This window comes from Canis lupus, chromosome X (assembly GCF_048164855.1).
Source record: "Canis lupus baileyi chromosome X, mCanLup2.hap1, whole genome shotgun sequence".
NCBI lineage: Eukaryota > Metazoa > Chordata > Mammalia > Carnivora > Canidae > Canis > Canis lupus.
The window spans coordinates 92976790-93001523 of NC_132876.1; the positions used below are offsets into that span (position 1 = coordinate 92976790).

General features: G+C 38.4%; 1 protein-coding gene across 4 annotated transcripts in view; it reads right to left on the reverse strand.

The window, feature by feature from the left end:
- Positions 1 to 24734, reverse strand: part of PRRG1 (proline rich and Gla domain 1) — a 280952-nt gene that overhangs the window by 53780 nt on the left and 202438 nt on the right. For all 4 annotated transcript variants that reach the window (XM_072816961.1, XM_072816962.1, XM_072816963.1 and 1 more), the window contains exon 3: positions 3282 to 3442. In XM_072816961.1, coding sequence (XP_072673062.1) covers positions 3282 to 3442 — 161 coding nt within the window. The remainder of the gene's footprint in view (positions 1 to 3281; positions 3443 to 24734) is intronic.

A 24734-nucleotide genomic window follows, 5' to 3' on the forward strand; every position in this document is an offset into this window, starting at 1 on the left:
TTATTCATGAGAGACAGAGAGAGAGAGGCAGAGACATAGGCAGAGGGAGAAGCAGGCTCCACGCAGGGAGCCCGATGTGGGACTCAATCCCGGGACTCCAGGATCACACTCTGGGCTGAAGGCATGTGCTAAACCACTGAGCCACCCAGGGATCCCCAAGATCTTTAAAAACAAAACAAAACATTAGGGGATCTTGGGTGGTACAGTTGGTTAGGTGTCCAACTCTTGATTTCAGCTCAGATCAAGATCTCAGAATCATGTGATCTAGCCCTGCATCAGGCTCTGTGCTCAGTCTGCTTGATATTCTCTCCTTCTCCCTCTGAGCGTCCCCCTACTCAAGCTCTTTGTGTCTCTAAAATAAAAATAAATAAATAAATTTTAAAAAATAAAAATCACTTTAAACAATCAAATTTTTAAAATGGGCAGAGAACCTGAAAAGACATTTTGCCAAAGAAGACCTACAGGTAGCCAAGAGACACGTGAAAAGGTGTTCAACCACTCATCATGAAGGAAATTCAAATCATAACCACAATGAGATAGCACCTCACACCTGTGAGATTGGCTAGTAACAAAAAGACAAGAAATAATGTGTTCACAAGGATGTGGAGAGAAGGTAGCACTGTTGCACTGTTGGGGATGTAAACTGGTACAACCACAATGGAAAACAGTATAGATGTTCTTCAAAAAATTAAAAATAAGGGGCTCCTAGGTGGCTCAGTCCGTTAAGCATCTGCCGTTAGCTCAGGTCATAGTCACAAGCCCCACATGGGGCTCCCTGCTCAGCAGGGAATCTGCTTCTCTGTCTCCCTCTTCTCCAGACCTCCCCCCTTGTGCTCTCTCTCAGATAAATAAATAAAATCTTTAAAACAAATTAAAAATAAAAATATTATATGATCCAGTAATTTCACTTTAGGGTATTTATCTAAAGAACACAAAGACATTAATTTGAAAAGATAAATGCATGCTGATGTTTATAATGCTGTTTACTTCAGCATTATTTACAACAGTCAAGATACAGAAGCAACCTAAATGTCCAATGGTAGGCAAACAGATAAAGATGTGGTACACAGAGAGAGACACACACACAGGAATACTACTCAGCCATAAAAAGAATGAGATCTTGTCATTTGCAACAACATGGACGAACCTAGAAGACTATTAAGCTAAGTGAAATAATAAATGATGCTGAGAAAGACAAATACTACATGATTTCACTTACATGTGGAATCTAAAAAACCAACAGATCCTTAAATACAGATAATAAACTGGAGGTTGCCAGAAGGGAGGTGGGTCAGAGATGGGCAAAATATATCAAGGGGATTAAGAGGTACAAACCCTCAGTTATAAAATAAATGTTACAATGATGAAAAGTACAGCAAAAAGACTATAGCCAATAATATCATAACAACACTATATGGTGACAGAAGAGGACTACACTCATGGTGGTGACTATTAAGTAATCTATGTAGTTGTCCAATCAATATGTTGCACACCTGAAATATAGTATTGTATGTCATAATTGACATACAATTGAAGTATAATTACTTCAATAAAAAATATAAAAAATAATCTTATAGCTTATCAATTTATACACTGACTTTGCTTTTACTATGAACACTAGACTCCAGCGATGATGCTTCCCTGATTGTCTCTCCTTGAGTTCCTTCCTCTTTTCTAACCTAACAAAAGTTCAATACCCCTTTCTCTGGGGCACCTGGGTGGCTCAGTGGGTTAAGCATCCAACTTGTGATTTCGGCTCATGTCAAGATCTCATGGGTTTTAGGATTGAGCTCAGGGTCAGGCTCATGCTCATGGGGAGTCTGCTTGAGATTTTCTCTCTCTCTCTCTCTCTCTGCCCCTTCCCCCACTCACTCTTGTGAGTTCTCTCTAAAATAAACAAACAAATCCCTTTCTTTAAAACTTCTGGGGCCATCTGGGTGGCTCAGTCAGTTGAGCATCTGCCTTCAGCTCAGGTCATGATCACAGAGTCCTGGGATTGAGCTCTGCATAGGGCTCCCTCCTCAGGGGGGAGCCCACTTCTCCCTCACCCTTTCCCCCTGTTCGTGCTCACTCTCCCTCCCTCACTCTCTCAAATAAGTGAATAAAATCTTTAAAAAACAAACAAACAAACAAACAAACAAAAACTTCTGTAACACAAGCACCTGGATAGCTCAGTTGGTTAAATGTCCAACATTTGGTCTTGGCTCAGATCATGATCTTGAGATCCTGGGATTAAGCCTTCCATCGGGCTCTGTGCTCAGCAGGTAGTTTGCTTGAGATTCTCTTTCCCCTTCTGCCCTTCTCCCCTGCTCGTGTGCATGCTCTCTCTAAATAAAATCTTTAATTTTTTATTTTTTATTCATTTATTTATGATAGTCACAGAGAGAGAGAGAGAGGCAGAGACACAGGCAGAGGGAGAAGCAGGCTCCATGCACCAGAAGCCCGATGTGGGATTCGATCCCGGGTCTCCAGGATTGCACCCTGGGCCAAAGGCAGACGCCAAACCGCTGCGCCACCCAGGGATCCCCTAAATAAAATCTTAAAAAAAAAAAAAAAACTTCTATATCTGTTGTTTCTGAGACATACCTAATATCACCTTTTAGCACATCTGACATCACTTGTTTAGCAACCAGTGTTATTTTCATGGTCAGTGCCCAAGAATGGATCTTTATATAATGGCTATGTCGGGTATTGTCATTTCCAACTCCAGAGCAGTTCCACAGAATTTAGACCACTGCCTTTGGCTTTCCCACCCCTGCTGTCCTTGAATAGCATGCCATCTACAGTAAAGAGAGGTAAGGAGGAGTATTCTTAGAGTGGGGAGAGGAGTTCAAAGATAGATAGGTTTTTTTGTTTTTGTTTTTGTTTTTTTTGTACAAGAAGTCAAAGATTTTAAAACAGTGTCAATATCTCTTAGGTTCCTTCACACTTCCTCACTGATTAGGCAAAGTGAGGTGATGATATTGGTAACTTTCCCCATCAGAGCCTCGTGTGAAACAAGCACTTCCCCCTTGCTAGGATGATCAATCTCCGCTCAGCAGAGTCCTGTGGGAACAGAGCCCTCAAAGCCCGACCCACACAGACCCACACATGGGGAAGCGAACCTGGCTCTCCTAGCCAGGTGTATTCTTAGATGCCACTTGCAGAGTTCCTCACAAAGGTAATTTGTGATCAATTTGTAACTGAGAGCGATGCACACAATTCGGGAATGCAGACTGCAAACGTACATCCAAAGGTAGGCAAAACTGTGAACGTTTCTTACAAATTGCCAATACACTTACAGTTTTCTCAGTATTTTCAAAAGCTTCTCTTGCTTCTTCAAACGTGCAGATTTCTTCTTTGCATTCACGATCAATGTTGCCCTGTCTTATTTCTTCAAAAAGTCCATTAGCTCTTGGGTAGCGTTTCAATACTGAATTGGCTTTTTCTCCTGTGAGGAAAACTAAGAAGAGAGAAAATCAAAAGCATAAAATTATCATTTGAAAAACATGTGGAAGCTTCGCATACAAGGTGGAAACTGCTAGGTGCTCTTTAGAAAACACAACCAGCATCCTAAACCTCTTCCCCTGAGTCAGCAACGAAAGTACGAAAGTACGTATAGCTCCAAATCGCCACCTCTGCTGTCTTCCTCCTCCTGTGAGCATGCCCTTTGAGTAGCACTTGCCCTGGGTAGGGACAGTGACATAATTCACAGTTAGATTCAGACTTTAGCACATTCCTGTCAGCCATTGGTATTTAAATATAGTAATAGTGATTCCACTACTTATACTCTTTGTTGTAAGTGGATGCCCCCAGGCATTCTGCTGTTGGGCACTGGCAACCAAGTCAAAATCCAGTCTCCAGACCAACAGTCTTTGTTCCCCTAAATAAAAATAAATAAACCTAGTAATACAGACCCAGAGAAACCTTACTTATATGAAAAGAAGAGCTGAAAAAAAAAAAAAAAAAAAAGGAAGAGCTGGCAAAACAGTATCAAGAAGTTAAGATGAATTTGGCCATAATTCATTCCTAGGAACACTAATAATTTTGCTCTAAATATACTTAAGTTAAACATTGTGATATTTAAATATATCAAACCAGTTTCACAGTCCTCCAGAAAGTTCTTCCACGACTTATAGAGGTATTTCATATAAATACTCAAAATGCACATTTATGATATCCAGTAAAATAAATGAGGCACTAGTTATAGGGCACAGTCAAGAGAAATTATCTTTAATTTTACATATTCATTTTAAATTATTTAATTTTTAAAGTGTCATTCATATTTCTTTGTATATGTAAATATGATGCTACAAGATTTTAATCTCTGTTAATGCAAAAAAAATCATAAGTTTCTAATCTTAATGACTTCTAACATAAGAAAGGGCACATTACAGATCTTTTTAAAATGTTAAAGTCTACATTTTACAAAGAATATTTTAAAGTAAATGAAAAACAGTAAGTGTTCTTTTTAAAAATGGTAACAATAGCAATGAATTTGTTACCTCATTATAGAAATGCGTATTTCACTTCACAGAAGATATGGATTCATTACTTAGGATCCTTTAAAGTATCCATATTGGGGCAGCCCCGGTGGCGCAGCGGTTTAGCGCCGCCTGCAGCCCAGGGTGTGATCCTGGAGTCCCGGGATCGAGTCCCACATCGGGCTCCTTGCACGGTGACTGCTTCTCCCTCTGCCTCTCTCTCTCTCTCTGTGTGTCTCTCATGAATGAATAAGTAAAATCTTTAAAATAAAAAATAAAATAAAAAAATAAAAATGAAGTATCCATATCGATACCAGCTGGATGACACCTATACTATGTTAAAAACTATGGCAGGCCTTTCATAAGAGTTTCCTTCCTTCTATACCTCAGAAGGATAACCATTTATAAAAATTAATTACAGAAAAAAATTAATTACAGAGTCAAAGAATATCATTAAAAGAAATTGTAAAGAATAAAAATTGTGGCAAGTGCTAAAAAACAAACAAAAAGGGTACTGCTGAGTTGGAGAAAAACCGTGAAATTTGCTAGTAGTACTTCTCAGAGCTGTAGCCTCAGAATCCCCTGGAGGACTTATTATCACTGAGATTACTGGGCTCAGCTCCCAGAGTTTCTGATTCCACAGATCTGAGGTGGAGTAAAAAAATGCATTTCTAATAAGTTCCCAGGTAATGCTGGTGCTGCTGGTCTTCGTCTAACTACCACAGTTTAAGAAGCACTACCTAAATGTGAGCTCCTTAGAAAACTAGTTCTGAAGGAGTTCATGGAATGTTGGCATTAACAAATGTAACAAGATCTTTTACTGCAGGACTTTTTAGGGACCTTAACGTATATTTAATCTACATCTGCACACCTCCAGAAAAGAAATAGGTCACATACGTTTATCATACTTATTTGATTAGGAAGCCCTTTATCAAAGGACATTTCACTGAATTAACAACTTCCTAGTCATTGGTCTTATTTATGGCCTCTGAAAGGACATAAAATTATCTTCCATATAACAGGCCACCTGATACATGAAGACAGTAAGTCATTTGCCCCAAGGCTTATTTTTTCCAGGCTAAGCATGTCTAGTTTCTTCAACTGTTGGCCCTGTAAAATGGATAGGAGTCTCTGCCCCATTTTTATCTCATAAAATACAGTGTCCTACACTCAGTCCAATATGCTATGTGTGGTCTGACAAGTATAAAACTGCTTGGGACTATCTGCTTCCTTGTTTTTAAACACAATAGAGATATTAATACAGTCTAATATATCCCTAGATTTGGGGACAGTTTTCTTGAAAACAAACCAAACAATCAACAACAACGTATCTTAAGATTTTAAGAGAAGGGCGCTGGTGTGCCTCAGTTGGTTATGTGTCTGCCTTTGGCTCAGATCATGATCCTAGCATCCTGGGATCAAGCCCCAGATAGGGCTCCCTGTTCAGCAAGGGGTCTGCTTCTCTCTCCCCCTGTGTTTGCACTCTCGCATTTTCTCTCAGATAAATAAAATCTTAAAAAAAAAAAGGTTTTGAGAGAAAAAACTAAATTCTCAGAAAAAAATTTCTTATATGCTATCTAACATGGAAAAGGGGGTCAAGGAAAACAGCTCTTATAACCAGAGAGCTGGCTAATTCAGAAAGTTAAGCAACTCTAAGATAAAGTATAGCAGGACACAACTCCTCTAATCCTAGCCTAATCAAATTACCAAGAGCATTCCACAAACACATTTGTATTTCTTGTACTGGGAAGCAAAGTAATATAATACTGAGAACTCTAGGTAGAAATAGGCTTGCAAGTAGATTTTATCCTGTTTGCCAAACAAATCTGGTCAATTAGAAGATACCACTCAGAGAGTTAAGATGGTGGAGTACCAGGGTGACCCTGAGCTTGCCTCGTTCCTTGAAGATAGCTAGAATCAATATCAAATCCTTTTGAACAGCCAGGAAATTGATCTGAGGATTAAGAAAACAATCTGCACAACTGGAGGAAGAGAACATGGCAGATGCAAGGTAGAGAGAAAAGCCGTGGTGCTTCAGAGTAGAGGGAGCCCTTTTCCTGGAGTCAAGTTAGGGAGAGAGGGAGAATGATGAACGTGTAGGAATCCTACAAGACATCATGGTGTGGGGATCCATGGGTCACACTGAGGGAGAACACTCCTCTTCCTGGAGTACATTTGGAAGTGTATATTGCCTCTCCAAGAACAAAGGGCCCACTGGGCACAATTGAGCGGCCATTAAACAGCAAGGGACAGAGGTGTGCAAAGAGGGCATACACTGTATAGAGCCTGGTGCTTCAGGAAGTGTTTCTAGTGTATGTTCTGTGCACTCTCCTCTTGTGTTTTGGCTGCTATTTCCCACAGGCCAGTCCTCTGCAGAGTTCCTCCTTGCTTGCAGTGGGGAGTGTTTGGACCATTAACTAGGTATGCTTTGATTTGTTTAAGATAAGCCTGATTTTAAAAAAAAGAAGAAAAATGATCCAAGAAAAGAGAAAAGGAGCAGGAAATATAACAAGCTTTCATAACATGCAAGACAGAAATCGAGACATAATGACAAGATGGAAGAAATCTCCCCAAAAGAAAGATCAAAAAGAAATCACAGGCAGGGATTTGCCCCAAACAGATATGAGCAATGTGTCTGAAGAAGAAGTCATAAAAATAGTAGCTGGGGGGAATGCCTGGGTGCCTCAGTGGCTGAGCATCTGCCTTTGGCTCAGGGCGTGATCCCAGGTCCGGGGATCATGTCCTGCATCGGGCTCCCTGAGAGGAGCCTGCTACTCTCTCTGCCTATGTCTCTGCCTCTCTCTCTGTGTCTCTCATGAATAAATAAATAAAATCTTTAAAAGAAAAATACTAGCTGGGGATGCCCAAGTGGCTCAGTGGTTGAGTGTCTGCCTTCGGCCCAGTGCATGATCCCAGGTCCTAGGATAGAGTCCCATATCAGGCTCCCTGTGAGGAGCCTGCTTCTCCCTCTATGTCTCTGCTTTTCTGTGCCTCTCATGAATAAATAAATAAAATCTTTAAAAAAAAAAAAAAAAAAAAGAAGAAGAATACTAGCTGGGCTTGGAGGAGCCCAATCTGCCACTGCTGCCACCACAGTTGGTACCGCTGCCACTGCTAGAGAGGGGCACGTCTTCAACTCATGCCAAGAAAGAGAAGGTGGCCACCAAATCATGCCCCTCATGTGCCAACAGCTTCCTATTGCACATTAAATCTTGTCCCTGTGGTTATGTATTAGAAGGAAACTTCTAAAAGTAAAACACTCAGAGAAATCACCAACTTTTACAGAAGTGAACAGTACCATATCTTTGAAAGCTTTGCGAATATTGTTTTTATATGAATTTAAACTAGGGCACAGTGCAGCCACAGCAAGTAGAAACATCAGTTCTGTCTTCAGAGAAGGTGCTGTTAGTGAAAGGACTATATGGTGAGGGTTTGAAAAATTTTGTTCTGGGAATCTTAAGTCTGAAAAATGAGCCTTGAGGGAGACCCAAATCTGGGGATAAGGATCAGTTGAGAGCCATGGTAGAAGATAACCTCAAAACAGCAATCTGAGGTCTTGAAGCAGACTTAGGAATTTCTGCTACAATAATTTCTCAACACCTAGCTACAACAGGAAAGGTAAAAAAAAGTTGGGCAAGTAGGTAGGTAACATACCAACTGACAGATGATCACAAAAGGAGATGATTAGAGATGTGCTCATACCTTAAGATTTGAAAGAGCAGAGACCTATTTTGGAGAGGATCATAAGCTTTGACAAAAAAATGAAAGTGGTCTTGCACAATGGTTGGATGTTGACGAAGTTCCCAAACGTGTTAAAACCATCACTGCAACCAAAAAGAAGGTTCTGGTAACTATATGAGGTGGTTTGTAAAGAGAGTATTTCATTACTTTGAACTCAGGCAAAACTATCTTATCATCAAGAAGTTCAAATTATGTATCAAAAATGGATCTAAAAGCACTCTGCATCGGTTAGCAGACATAGATGGACCTATACTTTTCCATGACAACATCTGACCACCATAGGTGGTGAAATCCCAGACCACCATAGGGAATAAATGAATTGGGCCAAGAACTTTTGCCATATCCATCACACTCACCTGACCTTTTGTCAACAGATTACCACCTCTTTCATCATTCAGAACTCTAAGAAACAGAACATTCTCTAATAGAGAACAGTAACTGAAGGATCTGAATAAATTTTAACAATGCTGAATTGGGCAGCCCAGGTGGCTCAGCAGTTTAGCGCCGCCTTTGGCCCAGGGCCTGATCCTGGAGACCCAGGATCGAGTCCCACGTCAGGCTCCCTGCGTAGGGCCTCCTTCTCCCTCTGCCTGTGTTTCTGCCTCTCTCTCTCTCTCCTCCCCCCCCCCCCCCGTCTCTCTCATGTATGGATAAATAAAATCTTTTTAAAAATGCTGAATATTATAAGTCTATAATAATTGGGGAAATTTATCATTTGGGGAAAGCAGTTACTGCTAACAGTGCCTATTTTGGTTGAGTAAAGCTTTTTTTCCTGAAAAACAAAAATAAATAAATAAAAATAAAAATATAATTTTTTAAAAAAGAGTACTAGCTGGACTTGAAGAAGCATAGAAGATAACAGAGAAACTCTTGATGCATTGAGAAAAGACCTAAAACCTAGTCAGGCCGAAATAAAAAATGCTGTAACTGAGATGCAAAACTAACTGGATGTAATCACAATGAGGATGGAAGTAGCAGAGGAATAAATAGATGATACAGAAGATACAGTTATGGAAAATAATGAAGCTGAAAAGAAGAGGGAAAGAAAACTATTAGATCACAAATACAGACAAGGAACTCAATGATTCTACAAATCACAACAATATCCATATCATAGAAGTTCCAGAAAAAGAAGAGGAGAAGGGGGCAGAAGGTTTATTTGAACAAATTATAGCTGAGAACTTCCCTAAACAGGAGAAGGAAACAGGCACTCAAGTCCAAAAGGCACAGAGAACTCCTCTCAAAATCAATAAAAATAGGTCAACACCAAGACATATCATAGTGAAACTTGAAAAATAAACAAAATTAAAGAGAGAATTCCAAAAGCAGCTAGGGACAAAAGGTCCTTAACATACAGGGGTAGACACACAAAGTTAATAGCAGACCAGAAACTTGGCAGGCCAAAAAACAGTAGTATGATATATATAATAGGCTGAATGGGGAAAACACGCAGCCAAGAATACTAGAGCCAACAAGGCTGTCATTCAGAAAAGGAGAGAAAGGGACGCCTGAGTGGCTCAGCGGTTGAGTCCTGGGTCCTGGGATCAAGTCCCACATCAGGCTCCCAGCTCCCCTGCAGGGAGCCTGCTTCTCCCTCTGCCTATGTCTCAGTCTCCCTGTGTCTCTCATGAATAAATAAAATCTTTAAAAAAAAAAAAAAAAAAAGGAGAGAAAGCATTTCCAAAACAAGCAAAAACCGAAGGAGTTTGTGAACACTAAACCAGCTCTGCAAGAAACATTTAAAGGGGACATTTTGAGTGGGACAGAGAGACCAAAAGAAACAAAGACTAGAAAGGAACTATCAATAGAAACAGTGGCTTTGCAGGTAATACAGTGGCATTAAATTCGTATTTATCAATAATTATTCTGGATGTAGAGGGATTTCAATCTTCCAGTCAAGAGACATAGGACATGAGAATGAATAAAAACAACAACAACAACAAAAAACAAGACCCATAGATACACTGCTTACAAGAGATTCATTTTAGAACCAAAGACACCTCTAGATTGAAAGTAAGGGGGTGGAGAACCATCTATCATGCTAATGGACATCAAAAGGAAGCTGGAGTAGCTAGCCATCCTTTTATCAGACAAACTAGATTTTTTAAAATTCCATTGTATGGATACACCACTTTTTTTAAAAAAAATTATTTATTCACGAGAGACAGAGAGAGAGGCAGAGACACAGGCAGAGGAAGAAGCAGGCTCCACACAAGGAACCCAATGTGGGACTCGATCCCGGATCCCAAGATCACACCCCGAGCCAAAGGCAGATGCTCAACCACTGAGCCACCCAGGTGTCCCGACAAACTAGATTTTAAACCAAAGACTGTAATAAGTAATGAAGGAGGGGACTATATCATAATAAAGAGGTCTATCCAACAAGAAGATCTAACAATTATAAGTATTTATGCCCCCAACTTGGGAGCAGCCAAATATATAAATCAGTTAATAACAAAAGTAAAGAAACTCATTGATAATAATATAATAATAGTAGGGGACTTTAACACGTTACTCAAAGCAAAGTGCAGATCATCTAAACAGCAGATCAACAAGGAAACAAGGTCTTTGAATGACACACTGAACCCGATGGATTTCACAGATATATGCAGAGCGTTTGATCCTAAAGCAGCAGAATACACATTCTTTTTGAATACACATGGAACATTCTCCAGAACAGATCACATACTGGGTCACAAATCAGGCCTCAACCAGTACAAAAAGACTGAGATCATACCAGACATATTTTCAGACCACAATGCTATGAAACCTGAAGTCAAACAGAAGAAAAAATGTGGAAAGACCACAAATACCTGGAGGTTAAAGTACATTCTACTAAAAAAATGAATGGGTTAAGCAGGAAATTAAAGAATAAATAAATACATGGAAGCAAATGAAAATAAAAACATGATAATCCAAAACCTTTAGGATGCAGCAAAGGTAATAGGTATAGTATAAGAGGAAGTATATAGCAAGCAATCTAAGCCTACCTCGGCAAGCAAAAAGAGTCTCAAATACACAACCTTTCACCTAAAGATGGAAAAAGAACAGCAAATAAAGCCCAAAACCGGCAGGAAAAGGGAAATAATACAGATCAGAGAAAAAAAATCAGTGATACAGGGAAAAAAAAAAAAAACCAGAACAGATTAATGAAACTAAGAGCTGGTTCTTCAAACTAATAAAATTGATGAACTCCTAGCCAGACTTATCAAAATGGAGAGAGAGAGAATAAAATCATGAAAGAGAAGAGATCAAAACCAACACCAAAGAAATGCAAACAAGTGTAAGAGATTATTATGAGCAATTATATGCCAACAAATGGGGCAGGCTGGAAGAAATGGGTAAATTCCTAGAAATATATAAACTACCAAAACTGAAACAGGAAGAAATAGAAAATCTGAACAGACCCATAACTAGCAAGGAAATTGAATCAGTAATTTAAAACCTCCCAACAAACAAGAGTCCAGGGCTGGGTGGCTTCCCAGGGGAATTCTACCAAACATTTAAAGAAGAATTAATACTCATTCTTCTGAAGCTGTTCCAAAAAACAGAAATGGAAGGAAAACTTCCAAACTCATTCTATGAGGCCAGCATTACTATGAATCCAAAACCAGACAAAGACCCTACTAAAAAGGAGAATTATAGACCAAAATCCCTGATAAACATGGATACAAAAATTCTTAACAAGATACTTAGCTAATCAAATCCAACAGTACATTAAAAAGATTATTCACCATGATCAAGTGAGATTTACTCCTGGGCTGCAAGGGCGGTTCAACATTTGCAAATCAATCAACGTGATATACCACATTAATAAAAGAAAGGGTAAGAACCATATGATCCTCTCAATAGATGCAGAAAAAGCATTTGACAAAATACAGCATCCTTTCTTGATAAAAGCCCTCAAGAAAGTAGAGATAGAAGGGACATACCTCAACATCATAAAGGCCATATATGAAAGACCCACAACTAAATATCTTCAGTGGGGAAAAACTGAGAGCTTTTCTCCTACGATCAGGAACACAACAAGAATGTACATTTTCACCACTGTTGTTCAACATAGTAAGAGAAGTCCTAACCTTAATGATTAGACAACAAAAAGAAATAAAAGGCATCCAAAATGGCAAGGAAGAGTCAAAATTTCACTCTTCACAAAAGATACAATATTCTATGTAGAAAACCCCGAAGACTCTTCCAAAAAATTACTAGAACTGATGCATGAATTCAGCAATGTCACAGGATATAACATCAACGTACAGAAATCTTTTGCATTTCTATTCACCAATAGGGAAGCAGCAGAAAGAGAAATCAAAGAGACCTAGGAGTAAACCTAACCAAAAAGGTAAAAAAGGTAAAAAGGATGAAAACTATGGAATATTTACTAAAGAAATTGAAGAAGACACAAGAAATGGAAAAATATTCCATGCTCCTGGATTGGAAGAATAAATATTGTTATAACTGTCTATACTACCTTGGGATGCCTGGGTGGCTCAGCGGTTGGGCGTCTGCCTTTGGCTCAGGGCGTGATCTTGGAGTCCTGGGATGAGTCCCACATCGGGCTTCCTGCGTGGAGCTTGCTTCTCCCTCTGCCTATGTCTCTGCCTCTCTCTCTCTCTGTCTCTCATGAATAAATAAATAAAATCGTTTAAAAAAATGTCTATACTATCCAAAGCAATCTACACGTTTAACTCAATCCCTATAAAAATAAGACCAGCATTTCTCACAAAGCTAGAACAAATAATCCTAAAATTTGTATGGAACCAGAAAAGACCCTGAATAGCCAAAGGAATGTTGAAAAGCAAAGCAGGAGGCGTCACAATCCTGGACTTCAAGCTATATTACAAGGCTGTAATCATCAAAAGAACATGGTACTGGCACAAAAACAGACATATAAATCAATGCAACAGAATAGAGAACCCAGAAATGGACCCTCAACTCTATGGTCAACTAATCTTTCACAAAGCAGAAAAGAATATTCAACAGAAAAAAAGACAGTTTCTTCAACAAATGGCGTTAGAGAAACTGGATAGCCACATGCAGAAGAATGAAACTAGACTGATTTCTAACACCATACACAAAGATAAATTCAAAATGGATGAAAGACCTAAATGTATGACAGGAAACCATCAAAATCTTAGAGGAGAACACAGGCAGCAACCTCTCTAACCTCTGCTGCAGCAACTTCTTGCTAGACAAGTCTTCAAAGGAAGGGAAACAAAAGCAAAAATGAACTATTAGGACTTCATCAAGATAAAAAGCTTTTGTACAGCAAAGGAAGCAGTTGACAAAACTAAAAGACAACCTACAGGATGGGAGAAGATATTTGCAATGTCTTATGAAATAAAGTGCTAGTATCCAAAATCTAGAGAGAGCTTATCAAACTCAACACCCAAAAAAACAACAAATCCAGTCAAGAAATAGAAGACATGAACAGACATTTCTCCAACAAAACCATACAAATGGCCAACAGTCACATGAAAAAATGTTCAACATCACTTGGCATCAGGAAAACACAAATCAAAACCACAATGACATACCACCTCACACCAGTCAGAATGCCTAAAATGAACAACTCAGGAAAGGACAGATGCTGGTGAGAATGTGGAGAAAGGGAACCCTCTTACACTGTTGGTGGGAATGCAAACTGGTACAACTGCTCTGGAAAATGGTAGAAGTTCCTCAAAAATTTAAGTATAGAGCTACCCTATGATCCTGCAATAGCACAGCTCAGTATTTATCCAAAGGATACAAACATAGTGATTCAAAGGGGCACATAAACTCCAATGTTTATAGTTGCAATGCCCACAATAGCCAAACTATGAAAGAGCCCAGATAATCCATCAACAGATGAATGGATAAAGAAGAGGTGGGGTATGTGTGTGTGTATTGATATTGGAATATTACTCAGCCATCCAAGAGTGAAATCTTGCTATTTACAATGATGTGGATGGAACTATAGGGTATTATGCTAAATGAAATAAGTCAGAGAAAGACAAATACCATATGATTTCACTCATATGCGGAATTTAAGAAAGAAAATAGATGAACATAATGGAAAAGAAGGAAAATGAAATTAAGATAAAAAGAGAGGGTGGCAAACCATAAGAGACTCTTAACTACAAAGAACAAACTGAGGGATGCTGGAGGGAAAAGGGTTGGGGGATAGGGTAACTGGGTGATGGGCATTGAGGAGAGCATTTGTTGGGATGAGCACTGGGTGTTATATGTAGTTGATGAATCACTAAATCCTACTCATGGAACCAATACTACACTATATGTTAACTAACTTGAATTTATGTTATAAACAAACTAACAAATAACTAACTAATTTTAAAAAGTGAAAGAAGATACCACCCAGAGTAAGAATCTGACCAGCAGGAAAGATATAGATAGTTATGTCTGTCATATATTAGGGAATAGGAAGTTGTGGCAGGTCCTCATCAAAGCAATTTGGAAATCTAATGGATGATACCAGACTTAGGAGTTTTTCAATGTGAAAATAAAATAAAGGGGAAGGTAGCAGCTTAGACCTATAGGATAAGATCAGACTATCTTTTCCTAAAACACTGGGTATTTCCCATGATGCAAGGTCTTATATTTGGACTTCAAGAAGTAAGGCACTGATGTTTATAACTAGAGTTGATCATTTTCCTCTGCCTCCTTCTCATCCAAGGGTGAGTCAGTCCACAGCTATCTGGAATCATTTGTATGCCTGCATCAGAGAGTAAATGATATGACAAATATACAGAACATAAATTTATTTGTAGAATACAACACTGAGGTGTTATTCAAACATGTACTTTTCTCGTTAGATGAAATAAAGGAAAACCTAAACTGTTTTCTTTAGATACAGTTAGAAAACATCCTTACTGGGACACCCGGGTGGCTCAGAGGTTGAACATCTGCCTTCGGCTCAGGGTGTGATCCCGGAGTCCTGGGATTGAGTCCCACATCGGGCTCCCTGCATGGAGCCTGCTTCTCCTGCCTATATCTCTGTCTCTCTTTCTCTGTGTCTCTCATGAATAAATAAATAAGATCTTTAAAAGAAAAAAAGAAAGAAAACATCCTTATTAAGGAAATATTTAAAATCTAAGACTGATACATACATGACTACTATATATTTATTTAAAAATGTGAACTACTTTTTCATAACTTCAATATAAATAGCTCTCACCTATGCCTTCTCTTCAAATAAAAGAATAAAAGTAAATGAGAATGGCTCAAGTAACTAAATTACAGCCTTAAGCAAAATATGTAGTTGTAGAATATACTTCTTAATGTATCGTAGGATACTAAAATTGATGTTTCAATGCCAAAAATCTTTAAAGTGTAATCATGTACAAAAATTTGCTGAAAAACAGCAGACAATAAGGCCTGCAAATTAAGGATCACCTTCGAAAAATGTCTACTCCAATTATCTAATCAGTTCTCTCACATGTGTCTGATTTCACTGAAGGAGCCACTATTTAATGTTGCCAATATTTACATTTTTCTTTTAAGTAAACACAATTCTTTTTCTTAAGACCTACTTACTGAATACAGACAATGTACAAGGAGATCATGACAAGAAGTCTAATGCAAAAATGTCCATGGCAGATGCTCTTTGAGGTCAGAAGGCAGGCATAACTCTACTGGGTAGATATATTTGGGGGTGGGAAAGTAACCTGGCGGAGAACCTCTGAAAATTTTTGGGTTGGCCTTTTAAGGATTGTTAGGAGCTGGACAGGCAAAGATGGTGAGGAAAGACATCTTAGAAAAACAAAACATTGAGTGAGGGCTTCAAATTGAGTAAAGCAAGGGACATAAATAAGGTACAGTGAGCTTGGTCAATAGGGTCAGAGTATAAGATTCAAAATAGGAGGAGTGGAAAATGAAACTGGAAATGGGGACCAATAGCCATGCCATGGAGGCACTTACTGTTAAAATATTCAAACTATTTGGTAACATTCAAGATTTTGGACCACTACTTCATTACCTAGAAAAATGTATAAATACAACAGAATTGTGTGTAGGCTGAAGAGAAAACGGAGGGATAAGGGCCAGGTAAAAAAGCCACTTGCAAGAAACCGGATTAAGAAATAATGGGCAGCCCGGCTTAGTGGTTTAGCACCACCTTCAGCCTGGGGCATGATCCTGTCAACCCGGGATGGAGTCCCTGCATGGAGCCTGCTTCTTCCTCTGTCTCTGTCTGTCTCTCTCTCATGAATAAATAAATAAAATCTTAAAAAGAAAAGAAAGAATGAGGTCATACATTTGAATGGTGGCAAGAGGATTGGAAAGAAGGGGAAAGATATGGCTATTGGGTGATTTCTTTGGCCACTACACCCACCATGCACCTTATCCCTCAAACCAAATCTTACTGTTCACCATTTCTTTGATGCCGCTCTAATTCTGTACCTAATATTTCCTCTGCCTAGTGAACTCCTATTCCATCTGGATGTGACAGCCTCTAAAAACATCCCCCACATTCTACTACCCACTTCATTAGACAGAGGTGCTATAGACTTCCAGTATTTCAGCATTCCTCAATTACAGCAATTAATTAAACTGTATTATAATTTTTGGTATGCCTACCTAAAGAGGTCCATATATTATTATTATTATTTTGATCCAGTCTGTCTTGGTAAAGAACTTGGTAAGAATAGGATTCAGTAAGTGTGGAATCAATAAAAAGGCAGAATGGGAGGAACTTGAAGACTAACTGACTAGAAGCTGGGAAACCATGGACTGTGCCTTGAATTATGAAATAGCACCACAAACACAATATATAATTGTGAAATAAATACATTCACAGCAAAGTTTCTAATAAGACAGCACTTAAATATCCTTTCTAGCAAGAGAAACTATCTTTTGAAATGTGTAGAAAACTTCTATCTGTGCTCCCTTTTGGAGTAACATTTTTTGTTCTGAAAGAACCATCTAATTTCCCCTAATAGTTATATAGAAGTGGAGTAGTTAGACACATACTGTTTTTGGGAAGAGGGCATAGCCAGGTACTTTTTGGCTTGGCAAGGCACTAGCACATTGGTATCCAAAGTGTGTACCGAGGGCCCCTGGGTGCTGCAGCAAATTCATGGAGAATGTGCCAATATTTTATATTTCTGAAGGAAATGCATGGATATTCAACATCTGTTGACCACACAAATTACCAACTTAAAGTAGTTAATAGTTTTATTACTACATATTTCTATACTCATTTCCTTTGTGAAGCTGAATTTTCAGCTGTGATTTAAAAATTATGCTGTGTGAAAAATCAATATGGAACAAGAAATGGAGGTGGCAGTATCCAATCTGATTTCAAGGTTTGAGAAGTTGTGTAGTGCCCAACAGGCACCTATATCCTATGCACAGCTATTTAAGATTGAAATAAAAATATTTCTTTCTTTCAATTTAAGTATATTATATTTTCAAATGGCTACTAAGCTATCAGGATATAAATACTTATTAAGTTATTTGGACCTAATTACTTAATAAATAGAATTATTAGGTACTTCTTTTGGCCTATGGCTGCTATGAAAAAAATCACGGGGACACTTAAGAGTACCATAAACTCAGAAAGTAGGAGACGCCTGCCCACAGGTTCTGCAGAGAGATGGAATCTTGCCACTGCTCTCCCAAATCTATTTGGCACTTCAAGCTTAAATGGGCTGGGAAGTTCCTTCTCTGAGGAAGGAAATCAAGATCCTTTTGAAGGTTCAAAGTTACAGAAACCTGTCATATGGGTTACTGTAGCCCTCATAAGAGTTATAGGTAGCAAGAAAAGAATACTATGTAGTTCTCCTAGTCACATCACTCAGGTGTAGATTATACTAAGTTAGCTCTTCCTTAATTAGCCACTCTGGTTCTATAAGCTTGCCTGTAGAAGAGACCAGGAGTATAAAAACTGAAACAACAAGGTCATTAAGTAGTTGAAACACTGGGAAATCAGGCCTACTGTATTATGCAGTGGGCAGAGGTAAGGGAAATGCTAAATAGAAAGGTGCCCTTTTCTTTTCCCAGAACTGATGGAAATTACTACCAGCCCAGCTAGGCAACTTATTTAATTACGGTAGTGATTTCTTTAGTGTACTTGGAACTGTTCTGGGTACCAAAATGCCCGCTTTAGGTGCCCTGGTTTTGATATAAGACTATGTACTAGGAACAGTAGCAAGAATATCAAGAGTAACATAATGGGAACTTTGCATAATTAATCCAGCATTCTGTTATCTTTTCTTCAGTGCAAGAGTCAAGACCTACTCTTCTATACCTAATATGCATTCCTACAGTTCTTGAATTACCCATGGGAACAGGGTTGGTCAGGGAAGGAAGAAAGACATTCTTGTATTACCAGGGACTGTGGTTGTTTGAGAAACAAATGTGATCTCACTGGTATCCCAAGGTCAGTGGTGCACATCAGTTCCACATTTAGAAAGTAAGAAAAAGTTGTTAGAGCAAACATCTATGTGAGAAAAGCAAAAACCCTAAGCTTGCTTTCTTCCATCTATAAGACTGGAATAATAGCACCAATCTCATAGTTTTAAATGAGTTAATATACATTATGTACTTTACTCAGGGCTTGGCAAAGAATGAATACTCAATAAATAGTAGTGTGACTTGTCATCATCATGATGGCAGTTATTACATAAAAGGAAAAACGAGATCTGCCAAACTGATAATAAAAATATCCTCAGAAAATACAGAACGAATAAGGATCAGGTTAACTTGCAGTGAGTCTGTGTGTTCAATTCTAGGGATGCCTGGGAGTTTGGTCTCCTTGCTGAAGTTTAGGATGAAATATACTAGCTTTATAAGGTGCTGTATTAAATCTGAAACTCCCCTGGAGGCACTCTGTACTAGTTTAGATTGTTTATTGAAAATGTATAGATTGATGGTTTGCGTCTGACTTAATTGATTATGCAGTCTATTTTCAGCTATATGACCAGTAGAATATCAAAGATTCTCAGTGAACTTGTGCCTTGGCTCCCCTGGAAACAAGGTTATCTTAGACATATCTCGGTGGGTCATAATTAGAAGACAAAGTGTGTCCTGTGCAACTAAAAATTGCCTTAGCCATTTTTGTCCTGCTGCACCATACCTTTAGCCACTATTAAAGCCTTATGAGAATTTCATAGGTTCTTTTAATTATCTAATGCTGGGGAGCAGCCACAATATACTTTGATGATTAATAAATATTTGGGAGATAAGAGATTTTAAGATTTCAGAAATTCTTTAAACTGTAAATTAAGGGGCAGCCCAGGTGGCTCAGTGGTTTAGCACCACCTTCAGCCCAGGGTGTGATCCTGGAGACACGGGATCGAGTCCCACGTCAGGCTCCCTGCATGGAGCCTGCTTCTCCTTCTGCCTGTGTCTCTGCCTCTCTCTCTCTCATGAATAAATAAATAAAATCTTTTTTTAAAAAATAAATAAAATGTAAATTAAGGTCTATTTCTGGTCCTTATAAGGATCTGATATTTGTAACAAAATCATAAGGAAGCATCCAATAACTTATATGCTTACTGTTATTAACTTAAAGCTTGATCAAATATTCTGTATTCTGACAGCCTATTATCATTAGAATTTTAACAATAGACCACAAAAAAAGATCTTAGGAAGGCTAGAATAAGAAATGAAAATTATACACGATATATATATATATATATGTGTGTGTGTATATATATACAGAGATATATATATATATAAAGAGAATCAAGAGTAGGTACAAGAATACTGAATACTGATTCACTATTCTTTGCATAATTGCTGGATTAATTATGCAAAGATACTGAATAATTATTTTCTATTCATTTTTAGGTTATCTGATAGTTCAGGTAGCTATTCAATATTTTAACTGATCATTACGGATATTAATAGCAACATATCATTTATGCAGAAAATACTCAAATCTCATAAACTTAGAAACAAGAGATGACCAAGGTCTTGAATTACAATTTATCTTACGCTTTACCTACAGGAAGCCCCAGCTCCCTTAGACACATCAAGGATCAACTCATGCACCCCTCATCCACGAGCCTGGCTATGAAACTTGAATGCCTCACTGCACATTACAACTGAAAAGTAGAAGGGGCAGGGGTGGGCTGAATTACATCAACATACTGAGAAAACAAGAAGTGAAAGCTGATTAATCTGAAGGCAAAGGAAGAGAGACAGAAGGCCCTTTGAGGGTTATCTGGAATACGCTTTAAGTTCCCCCTTCCCCCTACTAACAACTCCCAAAGCTGTAGGCATCAGTGATTATGTTTATAATGATGAACCTGTCACAAAGAAAGGACCATATGATGTTCAGGATATTGTTTAGGAAGGAAGTAGATGATATCTGTTTTAGAACTGTTTCTATAAATATACTTTTTAAAAAGTTTTTTTTTTAAGATTTTATTTATTTTACAGCAAGAAAGTGAGAGCACAAGCATGGGGAGTGGCAGGCAGAGGGAGACGGCGAAGCAGGCTCTCACTGATCAGGAAGTCCAAAAGCGGGAAAAGCGGTTGGGTGGCTGCCTTCCGCTCGGGTAGTGATCCCGGGATGCGGGACACGGGCTCCTGGGAAGAGTCTGCTTCTTCGTCTGCCTATGTCTCTGCCTCTCTCTCTCATATCACTCGTGAATAAATAAATAAATATTTAAAAAAAACAAAAAAATTGTGCAAACTAAAAAGATGCCATTTGGACAATCTTCCTATTTCTTGATAAGGTGGGAAAAAAATAAAGTATTTCCCAATTGTATTTCACCACTGTAACCTGTATGTAGAACTTAAAGGTTAATTTTTTCATAGGGGGTAGGTTTTATAATTCAGAATTTGTTGTATAGTGGTATTCATGTACCCAACCAAGATGTCACAAATGTACAACTTAGCTAGAATGGCATGTAGTATATATATGTTTTCATGGGAATTAGGGAGCTGAAGCCCATTTGAGAACTCCTATATTTAAAAAATTAATTTGAAATTACAGGACTAAACTAGTGAGAGTGGGTAGTCTCAGGGTTTGAGAGAAGAAATTATTATTAATATCTTTACTATCCTTGAGCTGCTGCTTAAGGACAATGTGGTGGTTATGATCATTACCTAACACTTAAAAAATCTTTGTGCTTCTAGAGGTATGTGACAAAATGCCAGATGATAACAGGTTTCCAGGAATAAGTGTGGAACAAATGCCAGAAACGGATTTCTGAGAAAACAACAGAGATAATGAAGGTCTAGAAAGTCAATATTCTTTAAAAACAAAACAAACATGGGTCTATCAGAGTGAGTCTTACTAACTCAATATGGTTTTCTTTAAAGCCAAATTTAATAACATATATTCAGATGTCCCTTGTCCAATGATTTTATGCCTAATAAGAAATAATGAGATACAAAGAAAAAGATATCTAATAGATAATGGAGGTCTAATAGATGGTCTCAAAAAAAAAAAAAAAGGCGGCCAAATTTTCTTTGAAGGAAATTTTACAATTTATAGCTCCTTCTTATTAAAGACTCTTTCATGAAATGGTAGGTGGCAGCAATCAAGTTACTAGTGAGCATAAGACTTGATTTAAAGATATGACACTCTAATACATGGTATTTATGGATGAGGGGGGTACACCTTACCCACAGGAAATACAGAATTAGCAAATGGTCTAACATATACAAAATTAAGCACACAATCAGGTAGAATCATCAAAACAAAAGAATTCCAAAACAGTATTTCTCCTGTCATTAGTGCCTCGATCATATCAGCGAGAGTATCATGTGTCTTAGTGTTTATAATTCTTAGAACCATAACAGTTTCATTTTAGTTTATGGACCCTATCTACACTGATTATAGTTCTGTCCCATATGGAAGAATATGGAAATAACTATAACTGATAATGGCCATTTGATGGGGAAAAAAAATAGCCAGTTGATGCTGAGTTGCAGAACTCAGCAAATATGAAATATGGGGATCCTTGGGTGGCGCAGCGGTTTGGCGCCTGCCTCTGGCCCAGGGCGCGATCCTGGAGACCCGGGATCGAATCCCACGTCAGGCTCCCGGTGCGTGGAGCCTGCTTCTCCCTCTGCCTGTGTCTCTGCGCGCCTCTCTCTCTGTGACTATCATAAATAAATAAAAATTTAAAAAAAAAATATGAAATATGGTTTTAAATACCTAACTCAAAAAAAAAATACCTAACTCTATGTTATAGTGAATGCTTTATGACTTGTCAACATAGATAGTATGATATTACCTATGTGATAGTTAGCTGTAATCTAGACTCTAGGAGTAGATAATTGTCCTAATAGAACATGTTCTACAGTTAATAAAAAAGCTACATTCCAGAGGTGGCTATTCAGATAGTATTCAAAGAGAGCACTTGGCTACCTTTTTTTCCTGCCACCAAGAGCAGAGCATAACAGGTTTAAGAAATGGAGTCTCGGGGATCCCTGGGTGGCTCAGGGGTTTAGCGCTTGCCTTTGGCCAAGGGCATGATCCTGGAGTCCCGGGATCGAGTCCCACGTCGGGCTCCCGACATGGAGCCTGCTTCTCCCTCCTCCTATGTCTCTGCCTCTCTCTCTCTCTCTATGTCTATCATAAATAAATAAATAAATCTTAAAAAAAAAAAAAAAGAAAGAAAAGAAATGGAGTCTCTCTGACAAATCTGTGCCTTTGTTAATTAGCACATGGACTTCAGAAATGACTTTTCAGGGCACCTGGGTGGCTCAGTGGTTGAGTGTCTGCTTTTGGCTTATGTCATGATCCCGGGGTCCTGGGATAGAGTCCCGCATCGGGCTCCCTACATGGAGCCTGCTTCTCCCTCTGCCTATGTCTCTGCCTCTCTCTCTTTCTCCTCTCTCTGTCTCTCATGAATAAATAAATATTTTTTTAAAAAAGAAAAAAAAAAAAGAACCAGGGCTATACCTTGGTTTCCAGAATTATATCATGCTCTCCTTTAGACTCAAATTACTTCTACGCAAAACATCATAATAGGTGAATTATGGATTGTCTCTAAAGATTTACTTTCCTTTATTTTAAATCAGTGGTTCTCAGCCCCAGGGCAATTTTGCGCCCCTAGGAAACATATTAGCAATGTTTGGATATGTTTTTGGTTGTCACAACTTGGAAAGGAAGGAACTACTAGCATCTAGTGTGGAGAAGACAATGATGTTGCTAAACATCTTAGAACACACAGGACAGCACCCCCACACACATACAGAGAATTATTCAGTCCAAAACGTTAACTGTCACTCCTAGATACACATCTCAAAGAACTGAAGACAGATATTCAAACAAAAACTAGTATAAAAATGTTCACAGCAGCATTACTTACCAAAGGGCGGAAACGACCCAAATGTCCATTAACTGATGAACAGATCATCAAAATGTGGTATATTTATACAGTGGAATATTATTCAGCCATAAAAGGGATAAGGTACTAATACTAGTACAACATGGATAAGCCTTAAAAAAATGAAAAAAGCCAGACACAAAAGGTCATATACTGTATTAGTCCCTTGGTATGAAATATCCAGAATAGGTAAATCCATAGAGAAAGGGAGAGGGAGGAATGGAGACCGACTGCTTCATAAGTCTGGGGTCTCCTCTGGAGGTGATGAAAATTTTTGGAAATAGATAGTTGCATAAAATTGTCAATGTACTGTCACTGAGTTGTACACTTTAAAATGGTGAATTCTATGTTATGGGAATTTTGCCTCAAATGAAAAAAATGTCAACGGTGCAAACCTAATTTATGTACCAAAGGTTATTTTCTTGTTAAATAGATAAAAGGCAGAGAGGATTGGGATCCCTGGGTGGCGCAGCGGTTTGGTGCCTGCCTTTGGCCCAGGGCGCGATCCCGGAGACCCGGGATCGAATCCCACATCGGGCTCCCGGTGCATGGAGCCTGCTTCTCCCTCTGCCTGTGTCTCTGCCTCTCTCTCTCTCTCTCTCTCTCTGTGACTATCATAAATTAAAAAAAAAAAATTAAAAAAAAAAAAGGCAGAGAGGATTATATCAAAGACAAAAAGCATCAAGCACTATAATGAGGGTTTTTTTTTTTTTTTTTTTAAAGTAGCTTGACCCTTAAAAAGTTACCTCATTTTCCTAGTGGAAAAGACTTGCCAGGAAAAAATAATGGCTGCTGTCAACCCCAAGCAGATTTGTATTACTGTTATAAAATTATGAAGATGAAGGTTTACGATAAATTGGTGACATCATCTAAACTGCAGAGGCATGAATATGCTACTGTAATAAAGAGACTCTGAAATTTAATACAGGCCAAAAAATGAAATAATTAATTGGCTTTAAATGTGTGCCTTTACTTGAACTATAAACCAGGGAGCTGTCTAATAAAATTAGACACTACATTAAGAGACAGTCACTTTACAAGGCTTGTCAGTTTGAATGTTCATTCCCTGTTTGAAAATATAGAGCTGTATGCTCAAAGTTAAAGTTTAGGATTGGCCTCAACTGAGCAGTAGTTCAGCAGTGAATCAAAGAGCTTAGAGATTTACTGTGGTAGCTCTAAACCATCGTTCCTTCCACTAAGTCTTGATAAGTGGGGGAACATGTTTGTGTTTCTCGGGATA